The following is a 14,741-nucleotide window of genomic DNA, read 5'->3' on the forward strand; positions in this document are numbered from 1 at the left end:
GTTTTTGTCTTCTGTTACCATGTGTTCCCTTTGGCTGTACGGGAAAAGCAAAGCCTGCTCCTTTCTCCTTAATTTGCTTGATTAACCAAATGAATTCAGACTGCCGCTCTGGAAACAGGCCTGAAACACTGTCAGTTTTAGGAGAGATTTTCCATTAAGAAATTAATTGAAATTTTCTATTTTATTTATGTAAAATGTAAATTTCTAATTAAATTATTTCATGCAAGTCTTTTTTTTTCTTTTAATTTCATTAGTTTTTTTTTTTTTTATGTCTTGGCTGACCCTGGCCTGGAGCTCAGAAAAAATTATGGGGCTTCTTTTACACACCCGTCCCGTGAACACTGTGTTTCCCTCTCCCGCCCCCAGCGTAGCACCCACCACCCCCGGCACGCGGGGAGCCATGTGCACACTCACGCACAACACACTATGCTTTTAGCCCATCTTAGCCTGAGGGCATCCAGGAGAAAGCAGCTGGTCCAATTGCCCTGGGACTTTCTTTCACCTTTGGAAGTATCAATACGGTGTGCCCTGCTGGGTAAAGGCTTTTTAGATATCTGCAATCCCAAGGCCTTCGCTTTGTCCTCACCTGAAACGAGACACGGGAGCTCCCCTTTCCTGGGTACCGTTAAGTGGTCTCTGTCAAGGTGTTGGGATTTCCTTTCTGAGGTCAGCGGGGGTCCTTTCCTTTTCCTTCTCCCCCAGAGGAAAGAAAATACAAATGCCACTTGTGCCCCTATGCTGCTAAGTGCCGTGCGAACCTGAACCAGCACCTGACCGTGCACTCAGTGAAACTGGTGAGCACGGACACTGAGGACATTGTCAGCGCCGTCACCTCCGAAGGCAGTGACGGGAAGAAGCACCCTTATTATTACAGGTGAGCCGCGGCTGGAACCCGGTGGGCCAGCCTTCCCGACGCTCCCTGCCCGTCCGCGAGGCGGGCGTGACGAGGCCCCTCCGCTCCGGCGTCGGCACGTGGGCCTGCGTGTTCCAGGTTGCTTTGCTCAGACCGGGCCCTGCAGCTGCAGCGGCTCCTCTCCTCGCTGGGTGCCCTGCTGGAATTCACTGAAAGGGAAATGGCCTTGAGGTGGCTCCCAGGGGTGGAGCTGCAGCAAGTGGCAGGGCTCTGGGGATGATTAGCGTATAGATTGTGCTTCTGGTCAGCTCCTTCCTCTGTAACTGAGCACCGCGCTGCTTCCTTGGGGGTTGTCCTTAGGGAAAAAACTGGGACAAATAAACCTGAGGGCCCTGAGGTGGAGTGTATTTTCCCTGAGTCATGTTGTCCTTCAGCACCTGGATTTTATGGGTTTTTCCCCCATACCAACCATAAATCCAAGTTTGGTTTGCTTGCCATAAAACCCCAAGTTCCAGGCTTTTTACCAAAGCTTGTCCACAAGAGAGGCCGTACGGGTTGGTTAGAAACTTGCTTTTGCGCGAACTGTCCCCAGGGACGGTGGCTTCCGTCAGGACCTGTCACAGGCAGGAGTGCCGTCCCTCGACCTGTGCTTTTGTTCCCGCACGGAAGGTTGCGGACGCTGCAAAGGCTCGCGGGCGCGCAGGGCCCCATCTCAGCAAGGCTGCTCTGCATCTTTTTGCCCAAAGGAATCCGTTAGGAGGCGTGCAGCATCTGGAATCTGGAATTTTTAATTACCTCTATGATGATTTGGCATCGTTAGAGCATGTATGGGATCGTTTCACCGTGCTGGCACCGAATCCTTTCAGCTCGGTGACCACCCCTGAGGCGTCCCAGAAAGCAGAAGAGCTTCCTGAGGCAGAGCCCTTCGGTGGGGAGGACGCGGGTGCAGAGGTGCATTCTCTGTGCGCGCTGGGTGTGAACGGGGAGCCTGCACTTAGAGTATCACTCCTCTCTCTCTCTCCCCTCTTTCCTTCACCGCGCATACAGCTGTCATGTGTGTGGATTTGAGACCGAGCTCAATGTTCAGTTCGTCAGCCACATGTCACTCCACGTGGACAAGGAACAGTGGATGTTTTCCATCTGCTGCACCGCCTGCGACTTCGTCACCATGGAGGAAGCAGAGATAAAGGCTCACATCGGCACTAAGCACACAGGTGACCATTCCTGCCAGGCGGTCTCCTCCATTCCCTGCCACCCCACACTGCCTGCCCCCCCCCGCCCCCCCGCCCGGCAGAAGCATCCTCATCGTCATGGGACACTGACATTCCTTCCTCAGAAGGAAGGGCATCCCCCAGGTAGCAGAACCGCACTTCCCTGTAGCCACTGCACCATGGCCAGGCACAGCTTCTGCGCCAGCTGAGCTGTTGGCTTATCATCACCAGTGTCGTGGTAACAGCCATTAAGCTCTCCTGATGTCTGGGGCTGACACCTTTGCACGCTGGATCCCATGTAAGCCTCGTAACGGCCCTCTGAGGTCAGTACTATTGCTGCCACACTATAGAGGCCGAGAACAGAGGTGAGGTCTTCTGTCCCAGGCCACCGGTAGGGTGTGGCTCCAGAAAGTCAGACCGGGACAGTTTTCACCCATGAGCCTTCTCTCTGTATTGCTGCTCTTCTAGCGGCCCCACACAATCCTTGGCAAGGGCTGGACCTCCCTGGGTTGCTGGGCCAGGGCACCGCACATCTACCCCTGTGGGCTCTGCTCCTCACCAGGAAACCGCAGCCCTGACACTCTCCACAGTGACGCGTGGCAGGCCTGTGTAGGGCCAAAGAAACCCGGAGCCTCCCAAGAGACCCCAGTCACCCCCTAGGCCACGGCCTGAGACTTTGCCAGCGCTCGCCTTTCATTGCAGACTCTTGCCATCCTGGTTAACTTCTCCCATTTAATGATGTTAACATTTGACTTCGCCGTGCAATTATCCTCTCGCAAGTGATGGTTACAAATGACACCAGCGTGGAGTCATTATGTGAGAATGAGGAGGAGCTCCCTGCGTCTGCAGTGCTTACAAATTACGAGCTGATGTTGCTGACTGCAGCCCCGGGTGCTGGGTCGGCCCCGCGCATTGTCGGCGCCGGAGGGATTCAGGAAGGCGAGCGTCCCTGACAGTTATGCTGACGATGTGCGTGGCCGGGAAGGGTCTCGCTGTGCCTTCCTGGCCGCCTCGGTTCCGTGGTGCCAACAATAATAAAAGCTTGTTTATGCCAGTAAGTTGAGCAGCTCCGACTTGGAGGTCTGCAGAGAGCCGTTCTGCCGAGCGAGAAGGTGTCATTCTTACAGTCGGGTGTCGGACCGTAGCCACATTAGCACCGCGGGCTGCAGGTGAACTGGGAAGCCCATGTGGAAGACAGATGACACTCAGCAATTGCAGAGTGGCTAATGGAGGGACAGGCCGGCCTCTCTCCCATTTCCACTGGCTTTTGGGATATTCTGTTTTATCCTCTCTCTCCCCCGCCGCCCATTCTTCTAACCTTCTCCACACCCAAGTGTGCCTACACCCAGCCGAGAACCTGCCTCCTCCTCCCCACCCCACAGCCCCCTCCACCAGCTCCCACCTCAAGAAAACCATAGGACCACAAAGGCTGGAAAGAAGTTGGACTTGCTCTCCGGTTTTGTGACTCTCATTCTCTAACTTGACTGACCCGTCGCGGGATCAGGCACCTTTTCCTCTAGTGCCCTAGGGAATCTGCAGTGCTGTCCTGCTACCTAAGTGAAGTTGTGATCTACAGGCTGAGCTTGAATCGGCACAGAACATTTTTATTCGGCCTTTCTCAGACTTCCTTGCTGGCTACTCTTAGCCAAGGCACGCGTGTGAATGGGGTGTGAGCAGCTGTCCTCAGGATGTCTTTGTTTAGGTGTTTCTGCCGTGATCCAACCTTACTGTCTTTCTCCCACTTCCGGCCCCTTGTCCCTGCAGAGAGCGTCAGCAAGGGGGAAATACTCCCTCTGGTGCTCACGTGGCTTCCTCAACTTCCTCAATGCAAATTTTGCTGCAGTTTTTTTTAACTTTTTTTAAAGATGTTATTTATTTGTTTTTAGAGAGGGAAGGGAGGGAGATAGAGAGAGAGAGAGAAAAACATCAATGTGTGGTTGCAGGGGGTCATGGCCTGCAACCCAGGCATGTACCCTGACTAGGAATCGAACCTGCGACACCTTGGTTCGCAGCCCGAGCTCAATCCACTGAGCTACACCAGCCAAGGCTATTTTGCTGCAATTTTTAAATATTGTAATAATGGCTTTGAGGACTTTGAATAGCTATTTGGAAAATACAACCATCAACACCCTACCTCACACTGACACCAAAATAACTTACACAATCCCTGTTTACAACTCTGCCCTCAAAAGGCTTGGAGAAAATAGATTAGAATATTCATCAAACACAGTGAGTAGGATTTGTAAAAGCTTATGGCATAATAAGAAATCACAAAGGAAAAGAATGAAGAGATTGGACACATGAAAACTTCTTCTTTTTTTTTTTTTTTTTGCAAAAGAAAGGAAGAAGAGAAGGAAACCTCCCCCCTAAAAAACATGCATTCTGAAATATGTGTTTGTAAAAAAGGGCCAAAAAAGCCAATACATTTATATAGAAAGTTCACCTGGTAAGAAACACTTCAGGTCTCTAAGTGAAGAGTGTACAAAGAACACGAACAGTCAACTTACAATACAATAACCGCTAGTCACTTCATAACGTAAGGCAAAATGTGCAACCTCCCTGAGCAGTCAAAGGGCATGTGTTAGCCTGTCCAGTTAGGAGCATGTTTTACAGCGTGACCCCGTGCTGCCGGATGCTGCTGGTGTGCCTGTGCGCACGGCCCTGTGGGTGGTGGAGCTCAGGGAAACTATTTAGGCAGTATACACCAAGAGGCTTGAAACTGTAATGCTGTGTGACTGGTAATCCCGCCTCTGGGAAGGTGCCTGTGGGGAAGGAAATCTGGGAAGCAAATCTGCCAGCAGACTGGTAATTTTAACCTAAAATTTCATCTTAAGGAAACATCCAAGTAGATAAGTAGGATAAGTCCACTCCTTGAGTCGGCAACACAGTCTCCCTGTGTTTTCTAGCTTAACGTAAAACAGTGAGGCAGCATTGAATTGGCTTAGGGAGAATTGACAGCTTAACGGCAATGAGTCTCCTGAACCGTGAATCATGCAGAGCACTCATAGTATTGTGTATTTTTATTGTTGTTCAAGTACGGTGGTCTCCATTTTCCTGCCACCGCTTTACCCACCCCTCCCACCCCCACCCCCCATTCTCCATCCTACCCCGCTCTGGCTTTGTCCGGGGCCCTGCAGCAGACTTCCCCCACCCCGCCATTATGTTATTGTCGCTGTGTATTTACTTACGTATATGTTATAAACCTTACATTATTCCTGGTTTTTAAAACAAAATTAGTTTTATAACCTTTGAAAGAGATTTCAATAATAAGAAAAACCCACGTATTTACTCATAAATACTCTTCCTGGTGCTCTTCCTCCTTTCGTGTACATCTGTTTTTATATTTGGTGTCATTTTCCTTCTGCCTGGAGAATTTCTTTTCACATTCCTTGAAATTCAGGTCTGCTGGTGATGAATTCTTTCAGCTTCTTTATATCAGGTTTTGGTTTTTCTGCCTTTGTTTTTGAAATACGTTTTCATAGTTGTTTCAGCATCTTAAAGATGTTGTTCCACTACTTCTCACTTGCATTGTTTCCAGGGAGAAGTCTGCTGTCATCCCTATTTTTGTTCTCTGCACATAATGTGTCCTTTTTCATCTGGCTGCTTTTAGGATTCTTCTTCATCACTGGTTTCGAGCAATTTGGTTATGACATCCCTTGTATAAATGTCTTCATCTTCCTTCTGCTTGGAACTCATGGCGCCTTTTGGATCTATGCGTGTAGAGTATTTCTCAAACTTGACAAGTATTTGGCCTTTTCAAATATTTTTTCTGCCATCACCACTTTATCAGGGACACCAATTAAATTTATATTAAGCTTCCTGAAGGCCTCCCACAGTTCACTGAGGCTCTTTTACTTTTTATTTCTGTGATTCTTTTCTGTTTCATTTTGGGTTGTTTCTATTGCTGTTATCTTCAAGTGCACTGGTCTTTCCTTCGGCTGTGTCTAAATTGCTAGTGATCCCATCCAGGGTGTTTTTCATCTCAGACATTGTCATTTTCATCCAGAAATCTGATTTGGGTTTTTTTTTCTATCTTCTATTTTTCTACTTACCTTTTTTAACACATGGAATACGGTTATATTATTGTTCCTATGTCCTTGTCTACAAATTCTAACAACTGGGTCAGTTTTCATTGGTTGCTGTTCTCCCCATTCAGGTTGGGTTTTCTTCTTTCTTTGCATGCCTAAGAATTTTTATTTGGGTGTCAGACATTGTAATTTTTACCTTATTAGGTGCTGTATATTTTATATTCCTATAAATATTCTTGACCAGTTAAGTACTTGTAATCGTTGATCCTCTTGGGTCTTGTTTTTATGACTTGTCAGACGGGTCTGGCACAGCGCTCCATCTAGAGCTCATTATTACCCACTACTAAAAGGTCCTCCTCAGTTTTCTACCCAATGCCCTGGGAATTATGAATTATGAGTTTTTTTCCAGTCTGGCTGGTGGACACAGGCACTGCTCTCCAAACCTTTCACATGGCTCTTTTCCCCTCCAACACATGCTCCGATCTGTACTTGGCCGAATCCTCACAGTAGACCTTCTGTAGTCCTCTGAGTGTTTCATCTCTGGTGCTCTGTCCTGCAAGGTGCTGCCATGCTCATCCGCAGACTGTCAGCTCTGCCTCCTCAAACCAGTGGGTATTCCAGGCTCCACCCCCACCCCCAGTCCCTACACTGCAGCCTGGAAGGATGCAGGGCAATCGTAGGGTCCCCTCTTTTCTTGCCTGCCTCTCGGGGATCATTTCTCACCATTGCCTGATGTCCACGATTGTGAAAACTATTGTTGGTTATGTTCTGTTTTTTTCCGTTGTTTCATAGTGGTGGTCAATTCTGTCTCTGATGCTCTGTCTTGAATGGAAGCAAAAGTCTACCAGCACTAGATTTTAATGATCCGTTGACTGTTTACCCCTGGCTTGGAGGGAGACTTCAGTGCCCTGATGAAGAGCATGGATTCTAGAGTCAGACCAACTGACTAACCTGATGGTGCCCCCCACCCCTCGTCTATAGAACGGGGTGATAATAGTTGTGCTTCAGCAGTCATTTTCAGAGAATGAGACAAAGCAGTGAAAACCTGACCCAGTTTCTGGAACTTGGTAACATCTTAGCTATTATTGTCATTTTATTTTAATTACTGTAAGACCTCCGTGAACACTCATCCAATGAACAAGTGCCTGCTCTTGACACCAAGTACCGTGAGTGTCATTGCCGTGGGTGACTGGGACCTGGGACCCCAGTGGGTGTCCTGGTGGAGCTGGGAACCTCAGCTTGTGCTCCCTGGGTGACGATGTGGCCGCAAGGCCCAGCCCACCCCCACTGCTGCTGTTCTAGAGTTTGCATCCCCTGAGGGACAGCCTTGCATTGTTTCATTTTGTAGGGGAAGACATGAAGACCCCGAGTGAATCAAACAGCCCCTCCTCGTCCTCCCTGTCTGCCCTGAGTGACTCCGCTAACAGCAAAGACGACTCGGACAGCTCCCAGAAAAACAAGAGCGGGAACAACCTGCTGGTCATCTCCGTGATGCCTGGGGGCCAGCCCTCGCTGAACAGTGAGGAAAAGCCCGAGAAAGGTACGGGAGCAGGTGGGTTGGCCTGTGCAACCTGCCCCCGCTGCCTCCCTCTCTGGGGGGATGACCCCTCGTCAGGAGTGGTGTTGGAAACAGGTACCGGATCCGGGAACGTTCCCGTCAGCTTGATCTGCACCCAGTCTGGGGTGGAGGGATGTGGCGTGTGACATCGTCTCCAGAGCTGTCACTTCTGTTACACGGAGATGCAGGGAGCAGTGCTTGGAAGGGTGTAACTGGGCTGAGGGGTGAAGAAAGGGGATCCCGGCCCCGATCCTGCCCTCCTGTCCCTCTGCCCCATGCACCTGTACACCCAGTTCCGGTCCTTCCAGGGTTCGAGTGCGTGTTTTGCAACTTTGTCTGCAAGACGAAGAACATGTTTGAGCGCCACCTGCAGATACACCTCATCACCCGGATGTTTGAGTGTGACGTGTGCCACAAGTTCATGAAGACTCCCGAGCAGCTGCTGGAGCACAAGAAATGCCACACTGTCCCCACCGGTGGGCTCAAGTAAGGAAAGCAAGTACAGAACCTTTTACTGTGTTGTTTTTAAACACCCCTTCCCCACCCTTCCCCTGTCCCCTTCCCGGAAGTTCTGGGGTCACGGAGAGGGAGAACTGGGTGCACAAGGGGAGTGAGGCAGGCACCTTGGCTGCCTTTAGCTGGGTATGAATTAGGCCTGTCCCCAGGGGGTCAGCAGACAGCAGCAGGAGAATCCATTGCGCCAGATGGCTTGTGGGAGCAGATCAGCACTCAGGGGTAGACCCCTCCTACATTGCTTGAGTTTTGTTCAGACTCGATATTAGTGTGCTTGGGTTGGCGTCCCCAAGTGTAAGTCATTACACCGTCACTGCAGTTCTGTTTTTTTAGGTGATTTGCCACATATCTTTAAATAAGCATTTCAACGACTCCATCCACACCCCTCCCCAAATACTGGGACTTGGCCCGTTTGAACAGGCCGGAGACCGAGTTTTTCATGCAAGGCCCGTGTGCCTCCTGAAACATGCCTTATGCCTTCCCGGGAACTGGCTTTGGGGTCTCCCTGCCTGAGGTCTGACCTTTCTTTCAGTCACGTTACTCACAGCTCACGTTACCCCCCGCCCCCACGCACGAAGACCTAGACAGTTAGCGTGGTCACTAACCAGCATGTGCAAGAAGCCCTCTGGTCCAAAGTGAGGCTAATCAGTTCTTAGCAAATGCACTGTGTGTCTGGCTTGATGACCGGTGCTACAGGGCAAACGAGGAATAAAACCTGACTTCCACCCTCAGGAGGTTTATGTCCCACCACGACCAGAATTCAGTCTGCCAGCGATCCTGAAATCGGGTCCCTGTTCACAAGGCACTCGGGGGCCAGGAAGAGGAAGAAGCGTATGTCCAGCACAGAAAGACCCACCATTTTCAAGGCAGAATTGTTCATGTTCCGCTGAAACGATTTTGAAATTTCATTACAAAAAAAAAAATGGAAAATTACATTTTATGTAATACAAGGGCGGGGGGACCCTTGTTTTAAAACATTTTCATTTTTGAAACTCACGACTTGCCAGAGGGGTGGCGTCACTGTCCTGAGTGGGCGCGGGCCGGAGAGACCCAGGACCCTGGGAGTCGAGCGCTGGGGCCGCGCACAGGGGTGCCTCCCCCCAGCTCCTGCCTGGTCAGACACCTGCCCAAGTAGCGGAGCTGGGGAGCAGCCCCCCTGCTGTGGAATTCCATTTTGTTTTCCTCTTGGGCATGCTTAGGTGGGAGGGGGAAGGGAGGTCGCCAGGGATGGGGGAGGGGCAGTTATAATCCAAGACAACCGGAAACTGGGGAATTCCATTTGGTTTGTTCCCACTGCCCCTTTCTAAACATTTGTGCACTCTTATTTAAAAAGAAAGGCCATGTATATCTGTGGTTGCAGTAGCGCCCCTCGCCCTTCCCAGTAGCCCCGCCACAGCCACCAACCCTGCGTCTGGCCCGTCGGGGCCCTGCCAGCTAGCCTTTCCTCGGGGACCCGATGGTCCCTCCCGAGCCCCGAGCTGCTGGGGAGAACGCACAGTGAGCGCTGATGCTTTTGCCGGTACATACACTTCCCATGCGGTGCTAACGGTCCCCTGTGTAATAGTTTATGTTCTAGGATGACCAAGTAGAAGAATACTTTGAAAAAATTGATTATGCCTTCTGGCTATACAGTGAGTCTTTGTTTTCGTTTCGTTTCGTTTTGTTTTGTTTTCCCTTTGCCGCCTCAGAGAATTAATTTGCCTGAGAGAGTGCCGTGAGGACAAATAGCGGGGCCCCGCCACACCCTTAGCGCTTGCCCTGAGTCACAGAAACGTGCTTAAAGTGAAACAGACTGCCGATGTCTAAGTTGCTTTTCTGTGATGGAACTGCTTGTACTCTATATCCTGTTCATAATGCAGATCGAATAAGATTATACTATTATTTTTCTTTTGCCGTAGCTCAGGACAGTGGTGAGTTTCAGACTCCTCTAGGTAAGGCCCAGCTTGGCGTAGGGGTTGTGTGTGCACCTGACCTGGGAATGGGCTTTTATTTCTCTCGTGTGCACTCTTCTGTGAGCTGAGGTTCAAAGGCTAACGGCGGGCTGGGCGCTGAGGAGCAGTGCACGGTGCACTGGGTCGTGCTGGGCTCTGCTGAACACCTCTCCAAACCCTCAGGGGACAGCTCACTCCCGGGCCCTGCCCTGCGGGCACCCGGCGAGAGCTGGGGCAGCCACTTTTGCATTTGCATTCTGTTTGTAAAGAGAGCAAACACGCTACAGCTATCATATCAGCCACTGACTCGAGCCTGGCAGCTTCTCAAAGAGCAGAGTTTGTTAACATGCCCCCACTGCTCCCCCTAGCCCCTCTGGACGGCCAGGGGGCCTGGGGGGAGCGTAACCTCACTGCGTAGGATGGAGAAACCGAGCCACCGAGAGGCCCAGGCTTCAGCCCAGGGCGTTTCCAGCTAGAGCCCAGTCAGGTGACGGAGCTGGGACCAGAATCTGCCTAAGTTACGTGTAGGACCAGTCCAGTGCCCACCATGTGCGAGTACTTACCAGGCACTGTACAGAATGCAGAAGAAATGTAAGATACGGTCCTGCCCGCTGAGAATTTATGATCCAGTTGGATTATTATTATTTCCATGATGTAATAATGTATGACCAACGTCTTCAAGCGTCAGTCAGCAGGTGTCCCCTCTCCCTCCTCATCCCTCACTAGTAGGCGGGCTGGTGGGTGGGCGTCCTTCTCCCATGGGCGTCCTGGTCCTCACCTTCCTCCCCCGGTGGAGAAACAGCCGTAGGAGACAGGTGCTACGAGCACAGACCTGTGTCCACACACACACACTCACACACACATACACGCAGGCCTTCTCATCCTAACCGCCTCTCATAAGCACGACTCTGACCCTACAACTTTCTGTTTGCTGGAGGTAGCTTTCCCCCTGTAAGCTGTTCTTTAAAACTCTTAGCCTTTCTGCGTGTGCTTGGTGTGGTGCATGAAACGTCGATTCTTTGTGTTGCTCCCATCTAAAGGGGAGGTCGTGAGGGTTAGACCTCTGTTATGTCCAGTGGGGGGCGGGGAGGGCTCCGAGGGGCCGGGCGGGGAGGATGGAGGGGAGCCACAGCTAACGTAATTCTCACCCTCTCTCTGCTCCCCCTCCTGAGGGTCAGTGTCCGCTGCTCCCACCAGGAGACCCAGAGCAGGCTGAGCCCACCTCGTCAGAGCTCCTCCTCCGTGAGGACGGCTCTGTCAGGAGAGAGGGCCCGAGGGGGTCATCTTAACCCCCTAGGAGGCAGCAGGGCTGGGCTGGGCAGGGGCAGCCAGGCCGCAGGGTTTCCAGGGTGGCCGGTGAGGAGGGTGGAAGCGGGGCCGCGGCAGAACCTGTCCGGCTGACCCTCCCTGTCACCGCTTCCCCCGGCAGGTGCCCATTCTGCATTTATTCCACCAACCGCCCCGCTGCCATGGAGTGCCACCTCAAGACCCACTACAAGATGGAGTACAAGTGCCGGATCTGCCAGACGGTGAAGGCCAACCAGCTGGAGCTGGAGACGCACACCCGGGAGCATCGCCTCGGCAACCACTACAAGTGCGACCAGTGCGGCTACCTGTCCAAGACCGCCAACAAGCTCATCGAGCACGTGCGCGTGCACACCGGGGAGCGGCCCTTCCACTGTGACCAGTGCAGCTACAGCTGCAAGCGCAAGGACAATCTCAACCTGCACAAGAAGCTGAAGCACGCCCCACGCCAGACCTTCAGCTGCGAAGAGTGCCTGTTCAAGACCACACACCCTTTCGTCTTCAGCCGCCACGTCAAGAAGCACCAGAGTGGAGACTGCCCCGAGGAGGACAAGAAGGGCCTGTGTCCAGCCCCCAAGAAACCAGCCGGCCCCGGGGCCCCGCTGCTCATCGTCGGGAGCTCCCGGAACCTCTTGTCTCCCCTGTCGGTCATGTCCGCCTCGCACGCGCTGCAGACCGTGGCCTTGACGGCTGCCCACGGCAGCAGCTCGGAGCCCAACCTGGCACTCAAGGCTCTGGCCTTCAACGGCTCCCCTTTGCGCTTCGACAAGTACCGGAACTCGGATTTCGCCCATCTCATTCCCTTGACGATGTTGTACCCCAAGAACCACTTGGATCTCACATTCCACCCTCCCCGACCTCAGACCGCACCTCCCAGCATCCCCTCGCCCAAACACTCCTTCCTCGCCTACCTGGGACTGCGAGAAAGAGCGGAGACTGTCTGAGGGCAGCCGCGTTCTGTACCAAAAACGAAGTGACAGAGACAGAAAAACCCACAGAACTTAAACACAACCCCAGCAGGTGTACGTTGCTGCAAAACCTACAGGCCCCCGAGGGCCTGAACCACAAGTACTGTATATCTTTAGTAAGGAATAGAGACCTGGCTCCGTGTGTATACCTATTGCATTGACCTGAAAGCTGCTTTATCCACCCTTCAGAGAGGTGACCTACTGCGTCCATCTACCTTCAGAGGCATGCCTCCCCGGCCACCCACGCCCACTCTCAGCCCTCCTCCACACCTTATCCGAAAGGAATTTTGTCTTGTTAAACCCTAAAGAGAGTGTCCTTAATAGCAATCAGCACTTGTAAGCATATATACTGGTGCATTTTGTTTTCTGTTGGGTGAGTGGGGTGTGCGGGCGTCTGTGGATTCTGAACGAGAAAGCCGTGTGTCGTGTGCCATGAGATTTGGATTGCACATTTTTTTGTCCTGGCTTCTTTTGCAGCGATGAACGTGCTTTTCCCTCCTGGGATGTTCATCCACTGCAGTCTCTCCCCGAGCTCCTCCACCCCCTTCCCCCCCCCCTCCGCCCGTTTTATGGCTACAGAGTGGTGGGGCCTGGCGCTTTGTCGATGAAGGAATAGGAGACGCCCGCGGTGCGGCTGGGGATTTCCGGCAGAGTGGAGAGCTGGTGCTCGGACCCTCTCCGGCGAGGAAGGTGCGAGGCAGCCAGAGTCCCATCTGGAGGAAATACCCCGCAGCACCGCGGCCCACACTGCAAAACCTAAGTGTGTGTGTTCACACGTACACAACGTGTGTGGGACACACGCGGCGCCTCGTTTTTTTTAAGGGCAGATTATATATATATATATGATGTATTAATTCAGTGGTTACCATTTGTTTGCAGGAAAAAAAAAGTGTGAGTGAAAAATTTTATGGTTGATAAATCCAGCCAAGGAGATTAAAAGGGGTTTAGATCAATTCTGGGTATAAATGCTCAGACTAAAAAAAAAGAAATGGCAGTTTTGCACAGTGCTTTGGTCTTGCACTAGTTTTTGTTTCTCATCTGCAAAAAAAAAAAGGAAAAAAGTAAAACGAAAGGAAGCAATGTACCTTTTATACGGAACGAGCAGACTCTGTGTTTGCAAACGTTGTTGCAACCTCGTTGACATGTAACCGCCCAACCACCAGGTGCTGTTCGGTCGTCCGGTCCCGTTCACGCCCCGAGAAGTGCCCACCGTGTCCGCAGGTCGCAGGCTCTCGCGCTAGTCAGTCTCCACGTTATCGATCATTCTGCATGCTATTGTGGTCACGCCTGGTAGGCGTAACCTGCGAGGAGGCTAACTTCACACTTATTTAAAGCTCTTATTTTGTGGTCATTAAAATGGCAACTTACGTGCAGCACTTTATTGCAGCAAGAAGCAGATGTGATGGGTTGCATAGCCCTTGGCTCGTCTTTAAAAGTGATGGGTGATCTAAAAAGAAGAAAAAGAAAAGGATCTTTGGCTGAATATGTGAATGGCTTGTATTTTTGAGACAACAGAATTTCCTGTATGAGACAGGCTGAAAGAGCAGGAAGAAATGTGCTTTGTACAATGACGGGAAGTTCGGAATGTAAAAGTTTCTGTATTATTTATCTGTTGAAGAACTGGTGGTGTGCAGGAGCAATGCTTCTTACTGCGCTGCTGTTTTCCATCAGGTGTTATCCTAGAGGTGGGATTTTTTTTTTTTTCATCTGTTTCACCAGGGGAAAATAAAAGCAACCCTGATTTTCTTCCTCTAGTCAGTCCGCTTCACTGAGAGCCCCCTGAAATGGGTACAGTTGTGTAGGAAACCAGAAGACTGTACCGCCTGTCCACACCGCGGTTCCCCACCACACACACCCCCCCCCCCCCCCCCCCCGCCAGGCCTAGCGGGTCTGCTACACTTCTTCCCTTTGCCAGTCACCTGGCCCTGGCAAACCTGTTTACACTAAGGAGATGCCCCGGGGGCAGGGAGGCTGAGCCAGCCAGGGCGGGAGGCTCCTGCACCCTCGGCCGTTCTCCAGCAGACATTTGTTCTTGGCCATGTTTGAAATGCCGATCAACCTCGCCACGTCCATGTCTCAGTAAAAGACACTACAGACAATGATAATACACTCCAAGAATACCGGGCTAATGGGTGGGTTGGTTTTCTTTCATTTTTTTTTAAAGTTATGTCTTTATCCCCATATAATGGAGAATGTGCCACTTGGCTAATCATGTGCTTTCAAAATGACAAGTTCAGTGAGGACAGGGAAGAGGGCCACGATGACCCCACAGAGGCAGGCAGGAGAGGTTAAAACCCTGAAAGGGTGGCCCTGACCGTGAGGACTGCCGTTTCACAGCATGCCACTTGTGCAATATGAGGTCCCAGGCCGAGAC

At 51.6% G+C, this 14,741-nt stretch overlaps 1 protein-coding gene across 4 annotated transcripts in view; it reads left to right on the plus strand.

The window, feature by feature from the left end:
- Positions 1 to 14,205, plus strand: part of ZNF827 (zinc finger protein 827) — a 157,080-nt gene extending 142,875 nt beyond the window's left edge. Inside the window, exons 10-15 of one of the 4 annotated variants that reach the window (XM_045831390.1) lie at positions 703 to 874; positions 1,901 to 2,067; positions 7,441 to 7,632; positions 7,959 to 8,136; positions 9,728 to 9,794; positions 11,524 to 11,662. In XM_045831390.1, coding sequence (XP_045687346.1) covers positions 703 to 874; positions 1,901 to 2,067; positions 7,441 to 7,632; positions 7,959 to 8,136; positions 9,728 to 9,752 — 734 coding nt within the window. In that variant the 3' untranslated portion in view covers positions 9,753 to 9,794; positions 11,524 to 11,662. Of the gene's footprint in view, positions 1 to 702; positions 875 to 1,900; positions 2,068 to 7,440; positions 7,633 to 7,958; positions 8,150 to 9,727; positions 9,795 to 10,061; positions 10,095 to 11,523 lie in introns of those variants that run through there. The other 3 variants (XM_045831391.1, XM_045831389.1, XM_045831392.1) reach the window with 3 other exon arrangements.
- The last annotated feature ends 536 nt before the right edge of the window (positions 14,206 to 14,741 follow it).

Source organism: Phyllostomus hastatus, unplaced genomic scaffold, assembly GCF_019186645.2.
Source record: "Phyllostomus hastatus isolate PE091 unplaced genomic scaffold, TTU_PhHast_1.1 phas_contig_159, whole genome shotgun sequence".
NCBI lineage: Eukaryota > Metazoa > Chordata > Mammalia > Chiroptera > Phyllostomidae > Phyllostomus > Phyllostomus hastatus.